Below are 19,301 nucleotides of genomic sequence, written 5' to 3' on the forward strand. Positions count from 1 at the left end.
TTTGCAAAAACGTGCTGATCTGGGATTTTTTGTTCCAGTGTGTATCACCTTACACTTAACCAATACTGAATGTCATCTGCCACACTGCTGCCCAATTCTTCACCCAGGTGTACTACCTCAAAACATGGAGGTCCCATCCAGTCACCATGGCTAACAGCCATTGATCTTCCATGAACTTGTCCAATCCCCTTTTCAAGTTATCTGAGGCAATAGCCATCATCACATCCCATTACAATGAGTTCCACAAGTTAATTACACAATGCAGAAAGAAGTACTTTCTTTAATATGCCTTATATCTAGTGTCCATCAATGAAATGTTAAGGTGGTCCCTCTCCCCTCTGCTCACACACTGTCATAAATGAGAGGGAATATAAATTATACACAGAGGCAGCCATTTATATACCGATAAGGAGTAACAGGAAAAAATAGCTCAGTATAATTTATAAATAACCATATTACTTAACATAGGAAGAGCCAAAGTACATCTGATTGGGTCCCCTGATTGGCAATTTAGCCTTACAAAGTATTCTGGGGACAATAAAGACCATGGCAGCAGCACTAAGCAAGAACAATATTTACTCTGTCTGCTGTTTCCCTGATCAAATGGCTCCCCCCGCCCCTTCTACTTTAAGACCTGATGGGTAAAAAGTCAAGCACATTGCAAATGTCTGTATTCCCCCCTCCCCACACTGGAGTTTAAATCAGTGTGTGTATGCGAGAGGGGATGAGGATTGATTTGGGGGAAGAACCAAGTCAGCTCCCCTTTCCACTACTGCAGCCCTGTTCCATATTGGCACCTCACCTTGCAGCTGCTTGGTTCTCTAACATGCTGTATAGTTGGGCTCAAATTCCTAAAGTATGCCAGTAATGTGAATAAATTAAGTAAAATGACCTAATATAGACACCGGCAGAGAAAGCTGCCTGCTATATCTTAGCACAAAGTACTGTTCTGGCCTGGCCACCTTCTGCTCAGCTAATTTCTGTTTTGAGACAGGTAATTCTACCACATTTATGCAGAGATGCATCAGAATTACCTGCCTTCAGAGGAGGCATGCTCAAAACAATCATTCGTGCAATCATAGAGCAAGGAGTTGCAGAGAGAGCAAGTAGTTGTACAGTCTGTTGGGTGTAGAAGTGAAGAGCGCCAAAAAGTATGGTCGGTTATCAGATATCTGGGAATCAAATGCATCCTACAGGCTCTCACAAGCCTTGAAAAACCTGACATAACTTTGCTCCATGACACATTCCACATTCTACTTAGTCCCAACTATGATAAGGATTACCTACTTCCCTCCCTTGACCATTTCACATGAGGACGAAGGCCAAGTTAGGCTTTGCTAGGCCTCCAGCACTTCTAGAATGTGCTGGTTGCTAGAGTCCCTTTCACCCTTCTGTTTGCACTCCGCAGTAACAGAAATTAAGCGAGGAAGTTAGCTGACATCTGCTGCATGCGTGCTGATTTTGTGGGCAGCCCAAAGTATTACAAAACAGCCCAAGATTCAAACACTCAAAGGAAGCATTTAACTTGGCTTGCTCCTCCTAGTTTACAAGCCCTGAACTGTCCAAGGAGTGAGCAAGCTACTATATGGAAGTCTACCAATAGACTCGAAACTGATGTGAGGAATGTAATAAAAAAAATCACACTTTGTGCAAAGAACAAGCCATTTACAGAAATATTTAGCGGTCTATGGGGGTTACCGCACTTTGTATTCCCAGCGATGTATTAAGAGTTTGAAAATGTTGTAAAAAACATCACTTTAAAAGGGTTTTTGGATACCACGGCTTATAAATGGTTGGAAGACGTCTTCACAGCTAAAGGGGCCAAACAAAGTGCGAGCAGTATTTTCTATAACGTTTTCAAACTCTTAATACATCGCTGGGAATACACAGAAAGCGCAAACAGTAGTTTTTATAACGTTTTCAAACTCTTAATACATCGCTGGGAATACATAGAAAGTGCGAACAGTATTTTTTATAACATTTTCAAACTCTTAATACATCGCTGGGAATACAAGTGCGGTAACCCCCTATATTAGATAAATTGGAAGAACAGGGCCAATCAGCAGCATGTGAGTAAGGAAAGGAAAGGCCTTTTTGCTACTCATGTACTTGATACTACCTCAACGGTCTTTAAGACACAGTTACAGGGGAAGTGAACAAGAGCAAGGCACGGTAGCTGCAGAAACGATGACAGCGAAGGCCCCAAACAATGTGGTCAGGTTTCTCTTTTGGGGCTGTCTGTTCTTCCTGCCATAACCCAACTGCATTATCTCATGTTTTGGCAAACAAACAAACAAGGCCACTACAGGAGAAAACACACCCCCTTCATATATTCACTGAGTGGGAGGGACGATTTTCCTCGCCCCTCCGACCTAGACTTACTTCCTACAGCTGCAGTAGAAAAGGGCCAGAGTCCAGTAGCCCCTTAAAGACTAACAAGAATATTTTCTGGCAGGGTGTGAGCTTTCTGAAGAAGTGAGCTGTGGCTCACGAAAATATTTTTGCCAGAAAATATTTTTGTTAGTCTTTAAGGTGCTCCTGGACTCTGGCCCTTTTCTACGACTGCAGACAGGCTAACAGAGCTGTGGCTCACGAAAGCTCGCACCCTGCCAGAAAATATCTTTGTTAGTCTTTCAGGTGCTCCTGGACTCTGGCCCTTTTCTACGACTACAGACAGACTAACACGGCGACCCACTGTGAATTTCCTACAGCAGCGCCATGCTTATAACTGGCAAGCAACAGGCGACAATTCAGCAGGTGAAGCGGACACCCTAATGGACGGCTACCCGGCCAGCAACCACTCATCGCACAGCGGTCTTTTCAGGCAGGCGCTAAAAGCAGCAGCCTTGCCGCGAACGCCCGTGGCCCACTACCAGGCTGCCGCCGCCTCCTTTCCCCGCTCCTCCCCTGCCCTGCCCTCCGAGGGAGGCTCTCGCCTTCCCTGGCAGAGCGGGGCCAAGGGCGGCGCTTCCCCGGCCGCCCTTCCCGCGCTCGAGGCCCGAGCGATGCGCCTTACCAGCGCGCAGCGAAGGGCCGGCTGCTTGGCGAGGTCCTTTGCAGCCACGCACCGGCCAGGCCCTCCGCTCGCCCGCCCGCCCGCCTCGGCGTCCACTTCCCCGGGGCACCTTGAACGCAACCCGGACGCGCAACCTTCCAGTTCCGCCCTGACTTCGGCGTGTTCTCACTAACCGGGCAGGTTCTCCGGGAAAACACGTCCCTCCTCCACACGCAGTGGGTTGCCGTGTGAGTCTGTCTGTAGTCGTAGAAAAGGGCCAGAGTCCAGTAGCCCCTTAAAGACTAACAAGGATATTTTCTGGCAGGGTAGGAGCTTTCGTGAGCCACAGCACACTTCTTCAAAGCTCACACCCTACCAGAAAATATTTTTGTTAGCCTTTCAGGGGCTACTGGACTCTGGCCCTTTTCTACTCCTCCACACAGAAACATATATTTATTTTTTTGTGGCAGCGGGCATTTCCTGCGACCAGGAAAGGCCATTTATGCAGGGGAAGTTTTGCCTTGGATTCGCCGCTCTCGACATGCACGTTTTCCCCATCCAAACCCTCAAAACTCACTAAGAAGCCCCAGTGCAGAAGTTTGAGAATTTGGATGGGGAAGATGTGCATCTCGAGAGCGGCGAATCCAAGGCAAAACTTCCCGTGCATCAATGGCCAAAGAGTGTTTGCCCGTGCTCATTACTGGGGCTGAGTCGCCCTGGTATTCCCATTCAGCTGAATCCCTCTCTTGAAGCCAAGCGTCCCGAGAGATTGGCTAAGGTTAGGGTGGATATCCCACCAAAGCCGCTAACATTTCGGAGGGCAAAGAAGGGTAATCATGTATTTGTCAGGTCTCTTCTATCAAACTAAGGAGCATATTGTGCCAAACCCCATACCATTACATATCTCTGAAACCTTTTCTCCAACTGGTTCCCCTTTCATTTTCACTCAGCAACGCTTACTGCCTATAAGGGCAGTCGTGGAACCAGAGGCATGCATTCACATGCATTGACGCTGGGCATGCATTCACAGGCATATCTTCTTTGGTCAAGTGACGTGCACCCCCGCTCTGCCCCCCACCCCAATTTAACTTCCAGGAAGCTACAGCCTGAAAAACTGCAAGTGTAGCTACTCACAGTAACAGTGGGTTGTTGTTGTTGTTTTTTTAATACAACCCAAAAGGAATCTTGTGGTCTCTCAAAGACGTGACCTTTATTGCAGCAATGGTTTTAGAGGCCTAGCGTCACTTCATCAGATGCGTGAAGAGACTAGCAATTCGCTTCTTGGGTTAGGTGAAAGGATCTCTAGCCTACGAAAATAATTCACAGTGGGTCGCCGTGTTAGTCTGTCTGCAGTAGTAGAAAAAAAGGGCCAGAGTCCAGTAGCACCTTAAAGACTAACAAGAATATTTTCTGGCAGGGTAGGAGCTTTCGTGAGCCACAGCTTAGTTAGTCTGTCTGCAGTAGTAGAAAAGGGCCAGAGTCCAGTAGCACCTTAAAGACTAACAAGAATATTTTCTGGTAGGGTGTGAGCTTTCGGGAGCCACAGCTTAGTTAGTCTGTTAATCTGTCTGCAGTAGTAGAAAAGGGCCAGAGTCCAGTAGCACCTGAAAGACTAACAAAAACATTTTCACGAAGTGAGCTGTGGCTCACGAAAGCTCCTACCCTACCAGAAAAAATATTTTTGTTAGTCTTTAAGGTGCTACTGGACTCTGGCCCTTTTCTAGCCTACGAAAGCTTATGCTATAATAAGAGTGCCAATCGGACCACGGGACTCCTTTTCGTTTCCGCTGAGACAAGACGAGCACAGATGCAATGTTTTAATAATATTTTAATAACAGACTAAAAAAAAAAAAAACACACACCATGATTGATCAGAGGACGGACAACAAGAAAGGGTTTCCCCCTGATACAAGGGTGTATAGGTCGAAGCAAAGACTGCTGGGCGAGATGGGTGAATGGCATCGCGGAACTGTGGTGACTGGCTGGAAGTTCTACCGGGGGAATATTTTTGATGGGGCACAACCCGGAATTATCTCCGCTCTGACAGCAGCGTTGGCTCTAGCAGCGTCTGAGGGGAGTTTGGCTTGGGTTTTTCTAGGGAAGGCGAGAGCCGCCAGCTTCCATTCCCCAGTTCGTTGCTGTTGGTTGGTTTTTTTCCTCCCCGCTGTTGGGGCCTGGTCACCTAGCCACCATGTCCTCCGACTTCGAGGGCTACGAGCAGGACTTCGCGGTGCTCACTGCTGAGATCACGAACCGCATCGGGAAGGTGCCCAAGTTGCTGGGGGGTAAGTAAGGGGGGGGGGTGGAAATGGGTGGGAGGGAGGCGACATGGGGAAAGTGCTTCGCGGCTCCTCAACCTGCTTTCAGTGTCCCTCTGTTGGTGTCTCTTTTCTCTCCACCGCCCTCGCCCCCTTCAATCAGGTGTCTGAAGAAGTGAGCTGTGGCTCACGAAAGCTCACACCCTGCCAGAAAATATTTTTGTTAGTCTTTAAGGGGCTACTGGACTCTGGCCCTTTTCTGCTTCATTCAGGAAGTTCCTTTCCAGGCTTAAATGAGTGATTCCAGGCTAGGAGCGAGACATAAAACAAGGGTGGGCAATCCAGTTAAGTTATAGTTTGTGGAAACTACAGACAGTCTCTTAAGGAAGTCTCACCTGACTGTACCAGATCTGATTCCCCCCCCCTTTTCGGGTCTTATAACTGTTCCAGGCTTTGGCTCCACTTCATCTCATGTTTTCTATCTGTATCATTTATATCATACATTACATTTTAATATTGACTTTCTTCCAACGAGCTCAGAGTGGCGTACATGGTTCTTCTCCACTGCCTGTGCCCCATATTATCCTTGTACCAATCTTTTGAGGTTGGTTAGGCTGAGAGAAAGTGATTGGTCTAGATCACAGTGAAAGGATTGGAACCCAGGTCTTTTCAGACTTAGGTTGTTTATGCATGGTTAGTATGTTCCTGGTTCATCCCTCTCGTTTCACACTTTCATATCCTGAGATTGGAAAACCTTATGCACGGTAATGCTTGTAGTTAAGAAAGTCCTGGATAGTCTCCTGAGCACAATATAATCACAAGGAGATATCAGGGAGTGCCTGAGTCCCCACCCCATTAAATGCTGCATTGTCATTGGCAATAGTGCTTACTCTGACAAAAACGTCACCCTGCCCCCTCTTCTCCCCCCCCCCGAGTGGCCATTTCACAACCCAGCATGGAGTACAGAATTGCATCCACAAGAGTAAAATGGGGGGAGATTCTCTTTTGTACACACACTGCTGAAACTGACTAGAATATCTGTAAATTGCAAAAAAAGGAAAGTGGGGGTGGAATCTCTACAGTTGAAAACACAATGACCTTAATAGATGGGCAAGTCTGCCGTTTGTTCCCTGTGAATCACACAAAAGGAAGGGGGGGGGTGATCTTCACTGTTGAACAAACACTGCTGAAAACCACTAAAATAGAAGCCTCCTTATCTGTGCCCTCTTGCCACATTTTTTTTCTGCTGCTTCGATGGAATACCAATATATTATCATATCACCCATAATACTATTAAAAATCACAGAGAGAGCCAGCAGAGCCTAGGATTGTGCACTCGTTTGCCCCCCACCCCCTGCAGGTAAGTCATCACTCAAATATGTGTGTGTGGGGGTGAGCGAACGTATGATCCTAGCCTCGGCTGGCTCTCTCTCTGCAATTTTTGATAATATTTTGGATGACATGATAATATATCGGTATTCCATTGGAGCAGCAGAAAAAAAATTAAAAACATGGCAAGGGGGGCACAGAGAAGGAACCAACCATGGCTGCCTCTATCTCTGTTATGGCTTCCTGGGGTATTGCAAAGGGGATGGCTGAGAATCGGGGCATGTCATGACATGGGAAGATCGACCCACGGCTGAACTATGCACCTACTCACATTCAAGATAAGCTGAAAAGTAAACTTATTTTTGGGATAAAACAGGGACTGGAAAACCCAGGGAAATCGCAGAATGGAAGCAAGCTGAGGGGAGGGGAACATCATGCATAATTCCCACAGAGAATCGGGACGTTTGTGGGACAATTGCAAGACAAACCAGCTATGCATAACTGACCCTAGTCAACCAATGCACAACTTGCCTCTTCTTCATCAGCCCGTGCTTAGACTAAAATATTCCAGCCACCACTATATGCATTCAGATGCTAAAAATGCACTGTGTGTCCCCAGAAGCTCTAGCTATATTTTAAACTTCCTTGTCATTTTAGTTCATCACCTTCCTTTGTACTACAGCCACAGTACTTCAACCTTCCAGGTTCTTAAATGGAATTGGACCAGATATCTGAAAGAGAGGAATTAGTAACTGACAGTCAACTGTGTTGTTGGCAGCTCTTACAAGTGTGGTATAGTGGTTAGAGTGTTCAAGTAAGATACGTAGATATGAGGGTCCAAGGCCATGAAGGGCTTTTTATGTGACAGCCCTTACTCTGATCCCAGTAACAGAACAAGTGTTATCTGCATGGTTCACCTAGCTCTTGATAGTAGCCAAGCTGCCTATTTTGTGCCAACTGGACTTTCCAAGTTGACCAAGTGTAAAAATGATGTGTCAAGGTAGGAAATGAAAAAAATTACTTGGGACTGAAACAAATTACAGTATATGGCTGGATTCTAGAACAAGAAGAGAAGGTCCTATTTGAAATTATCATCGTGCATTGACCAGTGTGTATTCACCATAATCAGATTGTGGAATATCTTGCCAATAAAGGTACATCAGCATCCTTCCCCAGAGGATTTTTTTAACAAGTTGCAAGATTTCTGATGCCCTGGGGGATTCTTTTGTTGGCTAGTGGGTCTGTTTTTTAAATCATGCTTTATTGTTTTAAGCTTTTTTGTTTTCATTTTACTGTGCTTGTAAGACACATTCCGCATTAACTCAAAATGTAGGACTAATAACAGTCTACAGCCTGAGTAGGCAAACCACATGACAGCATGTACCCACATAAATGGATTAGGCTACATGCTATTACTAAAGAATCCATTGGACTGTAAAGGTGTCAGATTACCTGAGTAAACAAACCCCTCATATTTCATATGTACCCTCATCCTCCTATTTTTAGATGAGAAGAAGCAAATGGTTTCAAATGTGGAAAAGCAGCTGGAAGAAGCAAGAGAACTTGTAAGTTACGAAGTTTCACTTTTGTTGTATGGACAGTCTTTTGAGACAAATGAAAATGTACTACCTCACCTTATTAGGAGTGGGCTGTGTTGTGTGCATGTGGGGGAAAGGGCTTGCTTTGTCTGCTCCTTACTAACATCATCTGAAATGATGATGTCCACCTTTTATTATAGTGGGGAGTGACTGATGGGAGTGGGAGAGCAGCAAGGGGGAGAGGTAATAGAAATAAACTGCTGAGGGCAGTGAAAGGACATAAAACGCCCTCCTGAGAGAGATTATGGCAGATTCTGAAAGAAAAAATGGTGTTGGGACTAAAAAATTGATAATCCAGTTAATTTCTTCCCACTGAGAGAAGAGAGTAGAATACCGCTTGCTTCTTCTTTTGACTGGTTTATTTGTTGTAATATCTTGAGGTGAACATTGAACAAACCACTAAGCCATAATCTGTGCCCGGTTTATAATGTCTCCAAAATACCCACCTTTTGCAGAACTCTGAATAGGGTCCAGCTGAAATAAATGTGCACATTTCAAGTCACTTTGAGGGCACACCTGTATTTTTACTTACTCAGAAGTGCTACATCTCTACATTGAGCATGGAAAAAAGTATTGTATGCTATTTTGAGCTGAGTTTTGTTTTTAATTCAGTGTCTTCTTCATACCAATACATTTTTGGGACATTCATAGAAACAGGACTGAGTTTTGTGTGTGCTATTTGAGTTCATAGTGCAGTTCTGTAAAAGAGAATGTGAATGTTTATGGGTATTTGTTTGGGTTTGTTTATATAAACATGAAATGTGGTTTGTTTTGTGTTCTGTGAGAACAATCTCCTTTCTTCTCTTTCAGGCTGCTAAAGTTGTAGAAGAGATGTTGAATGGCATAGATTTATAATAGAAAGGCAATTAACATTGTTTTCATTAGTAAAGCTTGATATTGAGGATCTACCTAACTCATGAAGTTGGGTTTCATGAAAAAAAAATGATCCCCTGTTTAGTTAAGTAATGGGTCTGATGGTTATTGGGGACTGATATGACCACTGCATGGAGACTGCTGTACATTGCATCCATTTGGCTGCTTAATATATAGTGTTGTTTATCACATGAACAATCTCCACAACAGTAACAGTAATGCATTCTTGCTCAAGATTCACACTGTAGAAGCATTGTTCATTATCTGTACTGTATCGAGGGTTGCCAGCCTCTAGGTGGTAGCTGGAGATCTCCCGCTATTACAACTGATCTCCAGGCGACAGAGATCAGTTCCCCTGGAGAAAATGGCCACTTTGGCAATTGGACTCTATGGCATTAACATCCCTCCCCTCCCCAAATCTCACCCTCCTCAGACTCCCCCAAAATCTCCAGGTATTTCCCAACCTGGAGCTGGCAACCCTATGCTTGCAACAGTTTTTGTGCAGTTTGTGTGTGTGTAAAGTATGGATTTGTTTTCAAAAGGATTCCTTGCTTACAGGGACCTCTAGTGCAGCGTACCACTCTGCCTTTTCTTCGTGCTTGTGGCATGCTATTATCTCAATGATAATCTGTAAAGGATTTACTTGTAGAATGGATTTTGGTTAATATACAAAAGACTTTTCCTAAGGAATTAGGGTTGTTCAAAGAGCTACCAGATCTGTTCCAGCCTAGTGAATCTAAGAGAGTAGAATTCTTTTTTTTCTGAATTGAATGAATATATATGTTTTTTTTTCTGAATTGGATGAATATATATGTGAGCATTATGGATCTGTATATTTCTAAACTGGTATTAGCTGACATGAAGAATGCTGGCTTCTCTTAGTTTGTTCTTCTGGGTGACTCTTTATACTACTATTTAAGCTGCTATCTGTCAACAATGCTGATTCTATTACCTTAGGCAGATCATGAGAGGGAGGGCACTGTGGCCGTCTTCTGGGCATGAAGTATGGGTCACTGGGGTGGGGAGGTAGTTTGGAATTTCCTGCATTGTGCAAGGGGTTGGACTAGATGACCCTGGTGGTCCCTTCCAACTCTATGATTCTATTATCATTTGCTTTCTGCTAATGAGACAGTAGTTCATTCTAGAGAACTATGTTATATAGCAGGGCTGTCGAGCTTACAGCCCTAGGACACGAAATGGCATTAACTATTGATGAAGAGCATTCAGTTGATCATAGTAAACACTGCAACTTTCCATAAAGTAATAACCAACTTTGCCCTAATTGCCTCATATAATGTATAGTTCAATGAATAATGGTCAGCAGCTTCCATCATGTTTTCGTCCAGTGACACTTTCTATCAGTATAAGGATTCCTCAGTCCTCTATCTGCTAGAATAATGGACTTCTGAATAGCATTAAATCTAGTTAGGTGCTATTAAAATATGGCTCCAGCTCAACCGTGGCTTAATGTAATTAACAGGAAGGCTTTTTCATGTGGACTTGTTGCTTTCTTATCTCCCTGAAGGACTGATATGAATCATATGCTCATTTATAATTGAAATATTTTTCTGTACAGATACTTTAGTTTCTTCTGAGCACAAACAGTTCAGGGCTGAAGTATAGGTGAGAAATCAATGTAAAAAAATATTTGTGGACTACCCAGGAAGCTACCTTGGCTGTTTATAGTTAGCTTTTTGGTTCTTTTATGTAATGTGGGCAAGCAGCCTCCTTTGCTCAGTTCTTTTGATAGGGTGTGTATTAATTAAAATTATTTGCCCACACTTTGTGTTGGAATCCACTAAAGATAATATACTGTGATCAAAACTATTTATAGTTTAGTGTTGGAAATATGGATCACTACAAGCAATATAGTTACAGTAACAAACTACATATACAATTTAAAGGTGTAGTCCAAAGAACCAACATGAACCTCAGCAGTAATCTGTACTTGGGGTTTATGTTTAAATCTTCCATTTCCTTCTCAACCTCCTCTAAGAAGGTATTTTATTGAAGTCCTATAATAATTCAAGAGATTATTCCTTAAAGGGCTTTCTCAGAATAAATGAAGCCCCTTTTGGTTCTGCATGTCAAGGAAATACCTCTAAAAATTTTCCGGTAAGTGTTAAAATTTGCAACTGAGAAACTTGTTTTTGAAGGCAATAAATTAACAGTAATCTAATGGCAGTGCAATTTGGACTTTCAGATATACAAGGTTCTAGTTAACATTCTTTACTAATTTTCTCTCAAACTCAACAGGGAAAGTGATTGTCCTTTCTTTGATGCATTACACAAGTGAAAGGTTTTTTTCCCATCAGATCCATTTTATGGGATGTGAAATGGTCATTAAATACTCTGACAGATTATTTGATCTCCATTTTTTTGCCTTATGTAAGAAAAGCAAATGATTTATTAGAAAAGGTATATTTATGGGACACAATCTTTCCTTTACCATAATCCTTTAAGGGAAAAAAGCAGGTGTTAATGTAATACAAGAAATGATTATATATCTTGGTGGTAACAAATAATTCAAATCTACTCTTTGCAGTCTAATCCTCTACTCTTAAATGTTCAAATGAGTAGAAGTTGAGCTAACAGCTCATTATTTTTTCTTCTTGTGTCGTAATGTGAACAAATTTGGCTGACTTCTCTAAGATTAAAAAGAAAATCTTGTCTTAACGTTTCCTTTCTAATGATGATCTTCATTTAATGTACTTCGGTTTTTGTTCACAGTTTTGTTTTCAGATCTTGTTGCTAACACTTCTAGACAGGTGCTTAATGCAATTATTGGCTTCAAGCAGTTACCTAAGTTGTTGTGATTAATGTCAAGGTTTGCATATAAAAATCAATCTGAACAAAACTGGCTAAGTAAAATAACTCATTAAAAGGTTCTCTCGAAAGAATGACATAGAAATCAGACTTGAAACCTTACCACCCAAGTCCTTTTAGTCTTACAGTCTTAATTCCTTGCAGAGTTAGGCAGTGGCACACCTGAGCTCACTGAACTGAGGCATGCCAGCTCTTCACTGCATCCTGTTAAGCACATAGTCCCCTGTCCATCTAGAATTGTGTGTGTAAGATCCTGCTAATTTTTTATACTGAATTGAAAAGGGTCTTCCATGAAGACCAAATTCACCCTTCTGTTATTACAACAAATGCAAAAAATTGGATATAAGATAATAAATCTTGTGCATACATAAGGATGAAATTTTGCTCAGATCCAGTAGCAGCTTTGTTAACCAGAGCTCATGTGTCTACTCTCTCCAGTCAGCAGGATGCAAACAAAGCACTTTATTATTAACTTAGAAAATGAAACCAGCTCCAAGTACACCACAAACTTGAAGCAGTTAAAGAAACAAGCCACATTTGTAATTTACTGGCATGCTTTTGTCAAACTGCATGTAGGATCTCTTATTTGTTGGTAAGTTTAGGTTGTTGCTGTTCGAAGGCCACAGGGCTACTATATGTATGTACCATAAGAACATAAGAAAGGCCCTGCTGGACCAGACCAAGGCCCGTCAAGTCCAGCAGTCTGTTCACACAGTGGCCAACCAGGTGCCTCTAGGAAGCCACAAAAAGACGACTGCAGCAGCACCATCCTGCCTGTGTTCCACAGCACCTAATATAATAGGCATGCTCCTCTGATACCATGTGCTTTGGTTGTACATATACTAAAATTGGAACGTGTACTATGTATGCCATTGCACTGGAAATACATGGGCAATTTTATATAACATATATTGAATTGCTAGTCACTAGTCTATGCTTTTTAGTATCACTTGTAATGGAAATCTTCAATAGATATACTAGGGTGAAACTGATATTGTTTTGCGGGCTTTCTTGTACATCTTGCAGAGCTAGAAGGTATTTGGAAGACCACTTGTGTTTACCTCATTTATGGCATTACCTTTGCTGTGTTTTCCTAGGTGGCCAAATGTCTTACAGTGGCAGTACAGGGAAAAGAGCTAATTTTTTAAATTATGTACCTATGGATTTAGGCACAGTGTAGTCTAACAGTGAAATCAAAAACTTCCTAGGATCATTCTTTACTAAAAGCAACTTGGACAAAACTGTAAAATACTAATATACTGCTCAGTGTTGAGGTTTCAGGTTTCTTGGACCAGAATACACTAAAGCTAAAAGATAGACAAATCAATGAAGAGTTCCTATGAAACTGGGGAAAGGCTTTGGCCTCCAGGACACCCAATGGCCATTGTGTGAAATAGGGTGCTGGATTAGATGCACCGCTGATCTGCAGGGCTCTTCTTATGTTCTTGTAGGGTTGCCAACCGCCAGGTACTAGCTGGAGATCTCTTGCTATTAACAACTGATATCTAGCCAACGGAGATCAGTTCATCTGGAGAAAATGACCACTTTGGCAATTGAACTCTATGGCATTGAAGTCCCTCCCCTCCCCAAACCCCACCCTCCTCAGGCTCCACCCCCAAAACCTCTTAAGAAAGTGGTATGAAAAAAGAAGCCCTAGGAATAGAGACTGAGACTTCTGAGCTAAAGGATAGATGGTGTGCAGTAGCTCTTTACAAGATCGTATGCTTGAGAATAACCTCTCAAAAGGTATTCTTCTGGTTATAGCTTATGACCTGAAGGAGTGAACCATGCTAGGGCAGGGAGGAAACTTAGTCATAAATGAGGGAAGTAGTGCCACTGCCTTGAGATGGATGGTGCCACTGTGAATAACCTGCTGTACCTTACATTGTCCATGCTTGCAGATCTTGGGTAACCTGTGAATATATCTGACACATGTGAATCTTTATGCAAAATTTCACTTAGAATGTCATTGCAGTTGAATTTTACTGTGGTCAGAGGCCTGGCCTTCTCTTAGCTTTGTTTCCTGCTGTCCAATTAATTCTGCAGGAACTGTTCTTTCATAATTCATAATCAACCCTCCCCAGATTTCCCTTTGGATAAAGAAAAATCATACATTGCCTTTGTGCTACTGAATTATTATTAAACCAGAAATAGTAAATAAAGTACTTGTAGTAAACTTGTTATCCATATCATAAATAAGTAAAAATGTTTGTACTTCATTTCTGGTTGTTCTCAAAAGGTTTTATATGAAAAATGTATAGAAAATTATATTTCTGTTTAGTTAAGCTAGTATAACATAGGGGTTAGAGAATGATCTATGAGCCAGGAAGTTCCAGGTTCAAAGTGCATCTCAGCTGTTAATTTATTATTTAATTCATTTATACCGCACCTTTCTCCATAGTGGGGATCGAAGGTGGCTTACATCATTCTCTTCTCATCCATTTTCTCCTCACAACAAACCTGTGAGGTAGGTTAGGCTGAGAGTATGTGACTGACCCAAGGTCACCCTTGTGTGCTGTGTGTGAGAGACAGAGATTGAGGGATTCAGATTTGATCAGAACCCTGGATTTCCATCTCACCATAAGTGCAGAGCACAATTTGAAAGGTAGTATTTTACACTGACTACTTTTATAAATGAGTTAGTCTGTTCTAGCTATGTATGCATTTCAGTTATGCGAAGAAATGTCATAAACTCATTTATGTTCTTTACACTTCATGGCCCTGTGACCCCACTATTCGCATGTGTGTGTATGAGTGTGTCTGTCATTATTACAACTTCATGTATTTGACCAGGTGAGTTCTAGCTCATGAAAGCTTATACCACAATAGATCTATTGAAAAGACCTGTACAATGCCACATTTTTGTAGGATTAAATTATTCATTCCTGAATTCCTTCCTGAATTATTTCTAGCAAGCCAAACTGACATGTTTTATCTGTTTTTATCGTTCCCTCTTCTCTTTCCTTTTGTATATTTTATTCACTAGCTGGAACAAATGGAACTTGAAGTTCGAGAAATCCCTCCACAAAGCCGAGGCATGTATAGCAACAGAATGAGGAGCTACAAACAAGAAATGGAGAAACTTGAAGCTGATTTTGTGAGTAGATTCATACATGGTCTTTTATGCAAGGAAGCTTTCAGTGGTGCTACATCTGCTCTTCAGTGTGATGCCTTTTATTTAAAAATTTACACTTTCTGTTTATCCAAAGTTCAATGCTGCTTATCGTCGATCACATATCTTAGCATAAAACACAATTTTAAAAATCCAGATTCCCCATTAAACTGGCAGTTAGACAAGAGTGTTTTACACACACACACACACAAGCACACACACAAAAGCTTGTGGACAAGGACAATTTTGTAAGCCATGCAAAACCTGAGCTTGAAGCTGGCAGCTTATTCTGTAAAACTGGAGCTTGGAACTGAAAAGGCATATGCTGTTGATGTTGGCCCCACCTGGTGGAAAGAAAGCACAGCCAACGAGGACTGTTGAATGGACCTAAGTGGGCCTGTGGGCTCCTGTTAGGGCAGTGATACTCACTTTGTGGCTCACTCCTCTTAGCAGCCTTTCCAGATGCAGGGTCTACCAGTATATTTCCTTGCCCCCATCCTTAGGGTTGCCCTACCCATCCTATGTTACAGGGAAATAGGTGGGGCCATTGCTCAGCAGTGTTTTCAGTTTGCAGGGGATTCCTGCGCTGAACAAGCCGGTAACCAAAAAAAAGCCCACAAGAAAATTGCCCACAAAAAAACCCCCCACGGTCATAAATGCACACAAGAAAAAGCCCACACGGATAAAAGCCCACACGGTTGTGTGCTTTTTTCATAGAACCGAACAAGCCATCGCTGGAGAACAGAAGATGAGTAAAACTGTGAGCCTTTTGCAGGGGCAGACTGGGTGGCCAAAAGGCCCTCACCCCTTTTCCTGATGGAGGGCAACTCATGCAAGGCTGTGACTGCTTGCTTCTCTTGGCTTGTCCTTAACCTGAAAAGTCCTGTTGGCAATTGCCCTCTGCCAGCACAACCAGGGACAATTGCCCTTGGGGACCACTGGGCAAGGTTGAGAGGGCAGTGGTGGGCCCATGCTACATTGCACCGATGGCTTCTGCTTGGTGGCGGTATTCTCACTTAACCTACTTGCCTCCCACCCAGCAGGGGCAGCCTCAGTCAGCTTGGTCTTCTCCCAGCACCTGGACCATCTCACTATCTGCCTTGTGCTGGTACAGAGTGAAAAAACAGAGTGGGAAGTGAAGGGAATGCAGATTTCCCTGCTGTCTTTGCCTGCTCAGATCCTACTGGCCAGAGCAGGCTTTTGCAGTTAAGATTACCAAAATGTCCTGTCTCTAACAGAGACTTCATTTGAATTGCTTTAATTATTTTTATGTTTTTGTATGCAATTTAGCTCTAGGTTTTGTTTTATAGTGTGCTTTTGTTTTAACGTGAACCCATAAAAATTCATTACAAGTTGAAAATTTAGCACAGAGAAAGGTTCTAATTACCCCTTCTCCTGCAGCACTAGAGTTCAACTTGAAAGCAGTGATAACATAGGGAAGCATTTATTTTTTAATTTCCAACCTAATAAAGAGCTTGCATGCCGTTTCACATCATAGCACTGGCTTCCAAGCCCTTCCCTTCACTCCAGAAGAGCTGGTGAAGGTTCAACAGTAGTGGGGAGAGAGACATGTTTACAGGTGCTTGCCATTCTTAACCTACATGTTGATTTTAAGATGATGCAAAATTCAAAGCGCATATGGCACAGTCCCAGCAAAATCATGAGATTTGGTCGTGGTTATGAATTTATGTTCCATTGCAATGAGATTTAGTCACAGCTAATTTCTGCTGGGCCCTGACCTGGATGTCCCAGTTTTGCTGATCTCGTCAGATCTCAGAAACTAAGCAGGGTCAGCCCTGGTTAGTATTTGGATGGGAGACCACCAAGGAATACCAGGTTGCTGTGCGGAGGAAGGCACTGGCAAACTACCTCTGTTAGTCTCTTGCCATGAAAACCCCAAAAAAGTATCGCCATAAGTTGGCTGCGACTTGACGGCACTTTACACACACACACACACACAATTTCTGCTGGATTGTGCCCTTGCTGTTTGATGATTTAAATTTGTTTCATAGGTGCATTTGGATTATAGGTGAAGAGGTTAAGAGATGGGACATCTGGGAAAAAGAGGGATGCTAGGAGAGCTTTTCTTTACCAAGAAAGGGAAGGAAAACATGGCAAAAAATGCACATACAAAGAGAAAAATCTACAGATCCTGTAGAGAGGAATGGGAGCATGATTTTTTCTTTGTGCCTGGTAGTGCATCTATTTAATATGTGATATTTTCATTGTGCAATTTAAAAAAATCTAATTTTGAGAGACAGTACACTACATCTAATCCAAGTTCTATCACTAATTTTCCCCAGAAGCATATTCAGAAACTTACAAACCTCAAGAAGCACAGAGTAAAACAACAAAATATATTTCTTGTTAGTACAAGTCAAAAAGCCACAGTAGCTTCATAGAAAATCACATATGAAATAATTAAACAGATGAAACCCTAAGGTAATGGTGAGATAATAAGAGTGCACATTAATGGTATGTTCAATGCTGATTCTTGACAAAAAGGAGTTCGAGAAAGAGGTGGAAAAGCTCCAGTTACCTGATTCAATTGTGTTGAGATGGGCAGTAGATACCTTGTAAAACAGTGCAGATATCTTCAAGGGAAGGTTGTCATCTTCTGAGTCTATCAACTTGCCTGTGGATTAATGCCTTGATATTAATGACGTCCCACAGTTATATTTGCTACAACTACTGATCTTGATGTGGCAGAAGAATTATTAAACATGGTTCCCCTGCAACATGGAACAATCATAGAGGAAATAATAATCACCTTATTGGATAACTGGCTGGTGTTCAAAAAGTTCAACATACAACCAGAATTTTTTTTCACAATAACTAATTATGCTTTTGCTATGCACGGTAGAAAAAATAGGGCTGTAACTTTGCTGAAACGAGTACTGAAAGCATATGTGGGTGAGATTTTTTCATATTGTTGCATTGTGCATCAGCAAGCATTATTTGCGAAGTTCTGTTCTCTAAATAACAAATGTAGTTAGATTGATCAATTACATCAGAGCCCACTCTAGGAAACACCAGCAATTTTAGCTTCTGTGTAAGGTATCTGACACCCACTGTGAGAATTTGGTTTTGCTCACTGAGGTAAGATGGCTTTTGCAAGGTACATTTTCTGGCTGATTTTGAACCACTCAAACCTTTCGTTGTTGGGCGTGAAGAAACTGATCCATATTCATTCTGAAGCGACTCACACTGGTTGCTCTCAGTTGCATTTTTCTGTGATGATACTCAGCACTTACAAGAATTAAATGTGAAGATGTGAGACAAGAATAAAACTGTGTACAGACTGCACATGGCTTTCAAAACATTCTCCGTCAAACTGCAGTTACTCTGTAGCAGTGTCAGCAAAGGAGATTATCATCCTTTGTTCAAACTTGCAGAAAGTGATAAAGCAGAACCCTCATGCTGTTAATGCTGTAATGTGCTGGTTGAACTGAATGAGAATTAGGCCAGATAAAGTGATTTTAAGAATTAAGACAGACGTTTGCTTCTGGTGAATAACCCATTCCTCATTGAAATGACTGAAATGAAAGAAATCTGCTTACAAGTTGGAGATAACAGTTCTGTTGATGGTGTATGTGGAATTGAGCTCTGATAAACTGACACGACAATTATGTCAAAACACACATATGAATTTGTGGAAATCAGTAAGCCAACTTCCAAAGATCTCAAAATTTGCCAGAAGGTTCCCCTCAACATACTGAAGCGAGGTATCCTTTTGTGCACTTTCAATTATGAAAAGCAACAACCAAAGTCTTACTCGCAAACACATGAAAGAGTTCAAATTGCTTTCTTGAGCATAGTCACTGAACTTGGGACTCAGAGGCACAGTCATGTATCAAACTGGCAGACAGATAATTAAATGCACAGACAGCTAAGAGTTGTATATTTAATATTAGTATCTATATCTTTCATATTATTATGTGTGTGGTGGGTGAGCTGCAAGGCATCCAGTAATCATGTTGCTGTTTCGGTTGCTGGGAACTGTGATTGTGGCTTTCTGTGAGCCACAGAGTGAGAACCATTGTGTTAGGTATGTGGTCTTTCTGCTATGTCTGTTGTGAAGGGTGCCTTGAACAGAACCTGGAAGCAAACTGGAACCCAGTTGGTTGTTTTAAAATAATATGTGTATGCTGACCAGTACCAAGTATGAGGTATGTAGCTGTATTGTGGTATCAACTGAAGCTTCAAAGTTGTCCTCCTGTGTAGTCTTCCATAGAGACTATTCTGGTAATCCACCCTGGAAGTTACAGAAGCATAGAACAGTATAGCTAAATTGGCTGAATCTGGAAGGA

At 42.1% G+C, this 19,301-nt stretch overlaps 1 protein-coding gene across 4 annotated transcripts in view; it reads left to right on the forward strand.

Moving 5' to 3' along the window:
- Positions 1-5,166: 5,166 nt before the first annotated feature.
- VTI1A (vesicle transport through interaction with t-SNAREs 1A) overlaps positions 5,167-19,301 on the forward strand; it is a 328,448-nt gene continuing 314,313 nt past the window's right edge. For all 4 annotated transcript variants that reach the window (XM_056849725.1, XM_056849723.1, XM_056849726.1 and 1 more), the window contains exons 1-3: positions 5,167-5,280; positions 8,089-8,147; positions 14,866-14,976. In XM_056849725.1, coding sequence (XP_056705703.1) covers positions 5,187-5,280; positions 8,089-8,147; positions 14,866-14,976 — 264 coding nt within the window. In that variant the 5' untranslated portion in view covers positions 5,167-5,186. The remainder of the gene's footprint in view (positions 5,281-8,088; positions 8,148-14,865; positions 14,977-19,301) is intronic.

The sequence above is a fragment of the Euleptes europaea genome, chromosome 5 (assembly GCF_029931775.1).
Source record: "Euleptes europaea isolate rEulEur1 chromosome 5, rEulEur1.hap1, whole genome shotgun sequence".
Lineage (NCBI taxonomy): Eukaryota > Metazoa > Chordata > Lepidosauria > Squamata > Sphaerodactylidae > Euleptes > Euleptes europaea.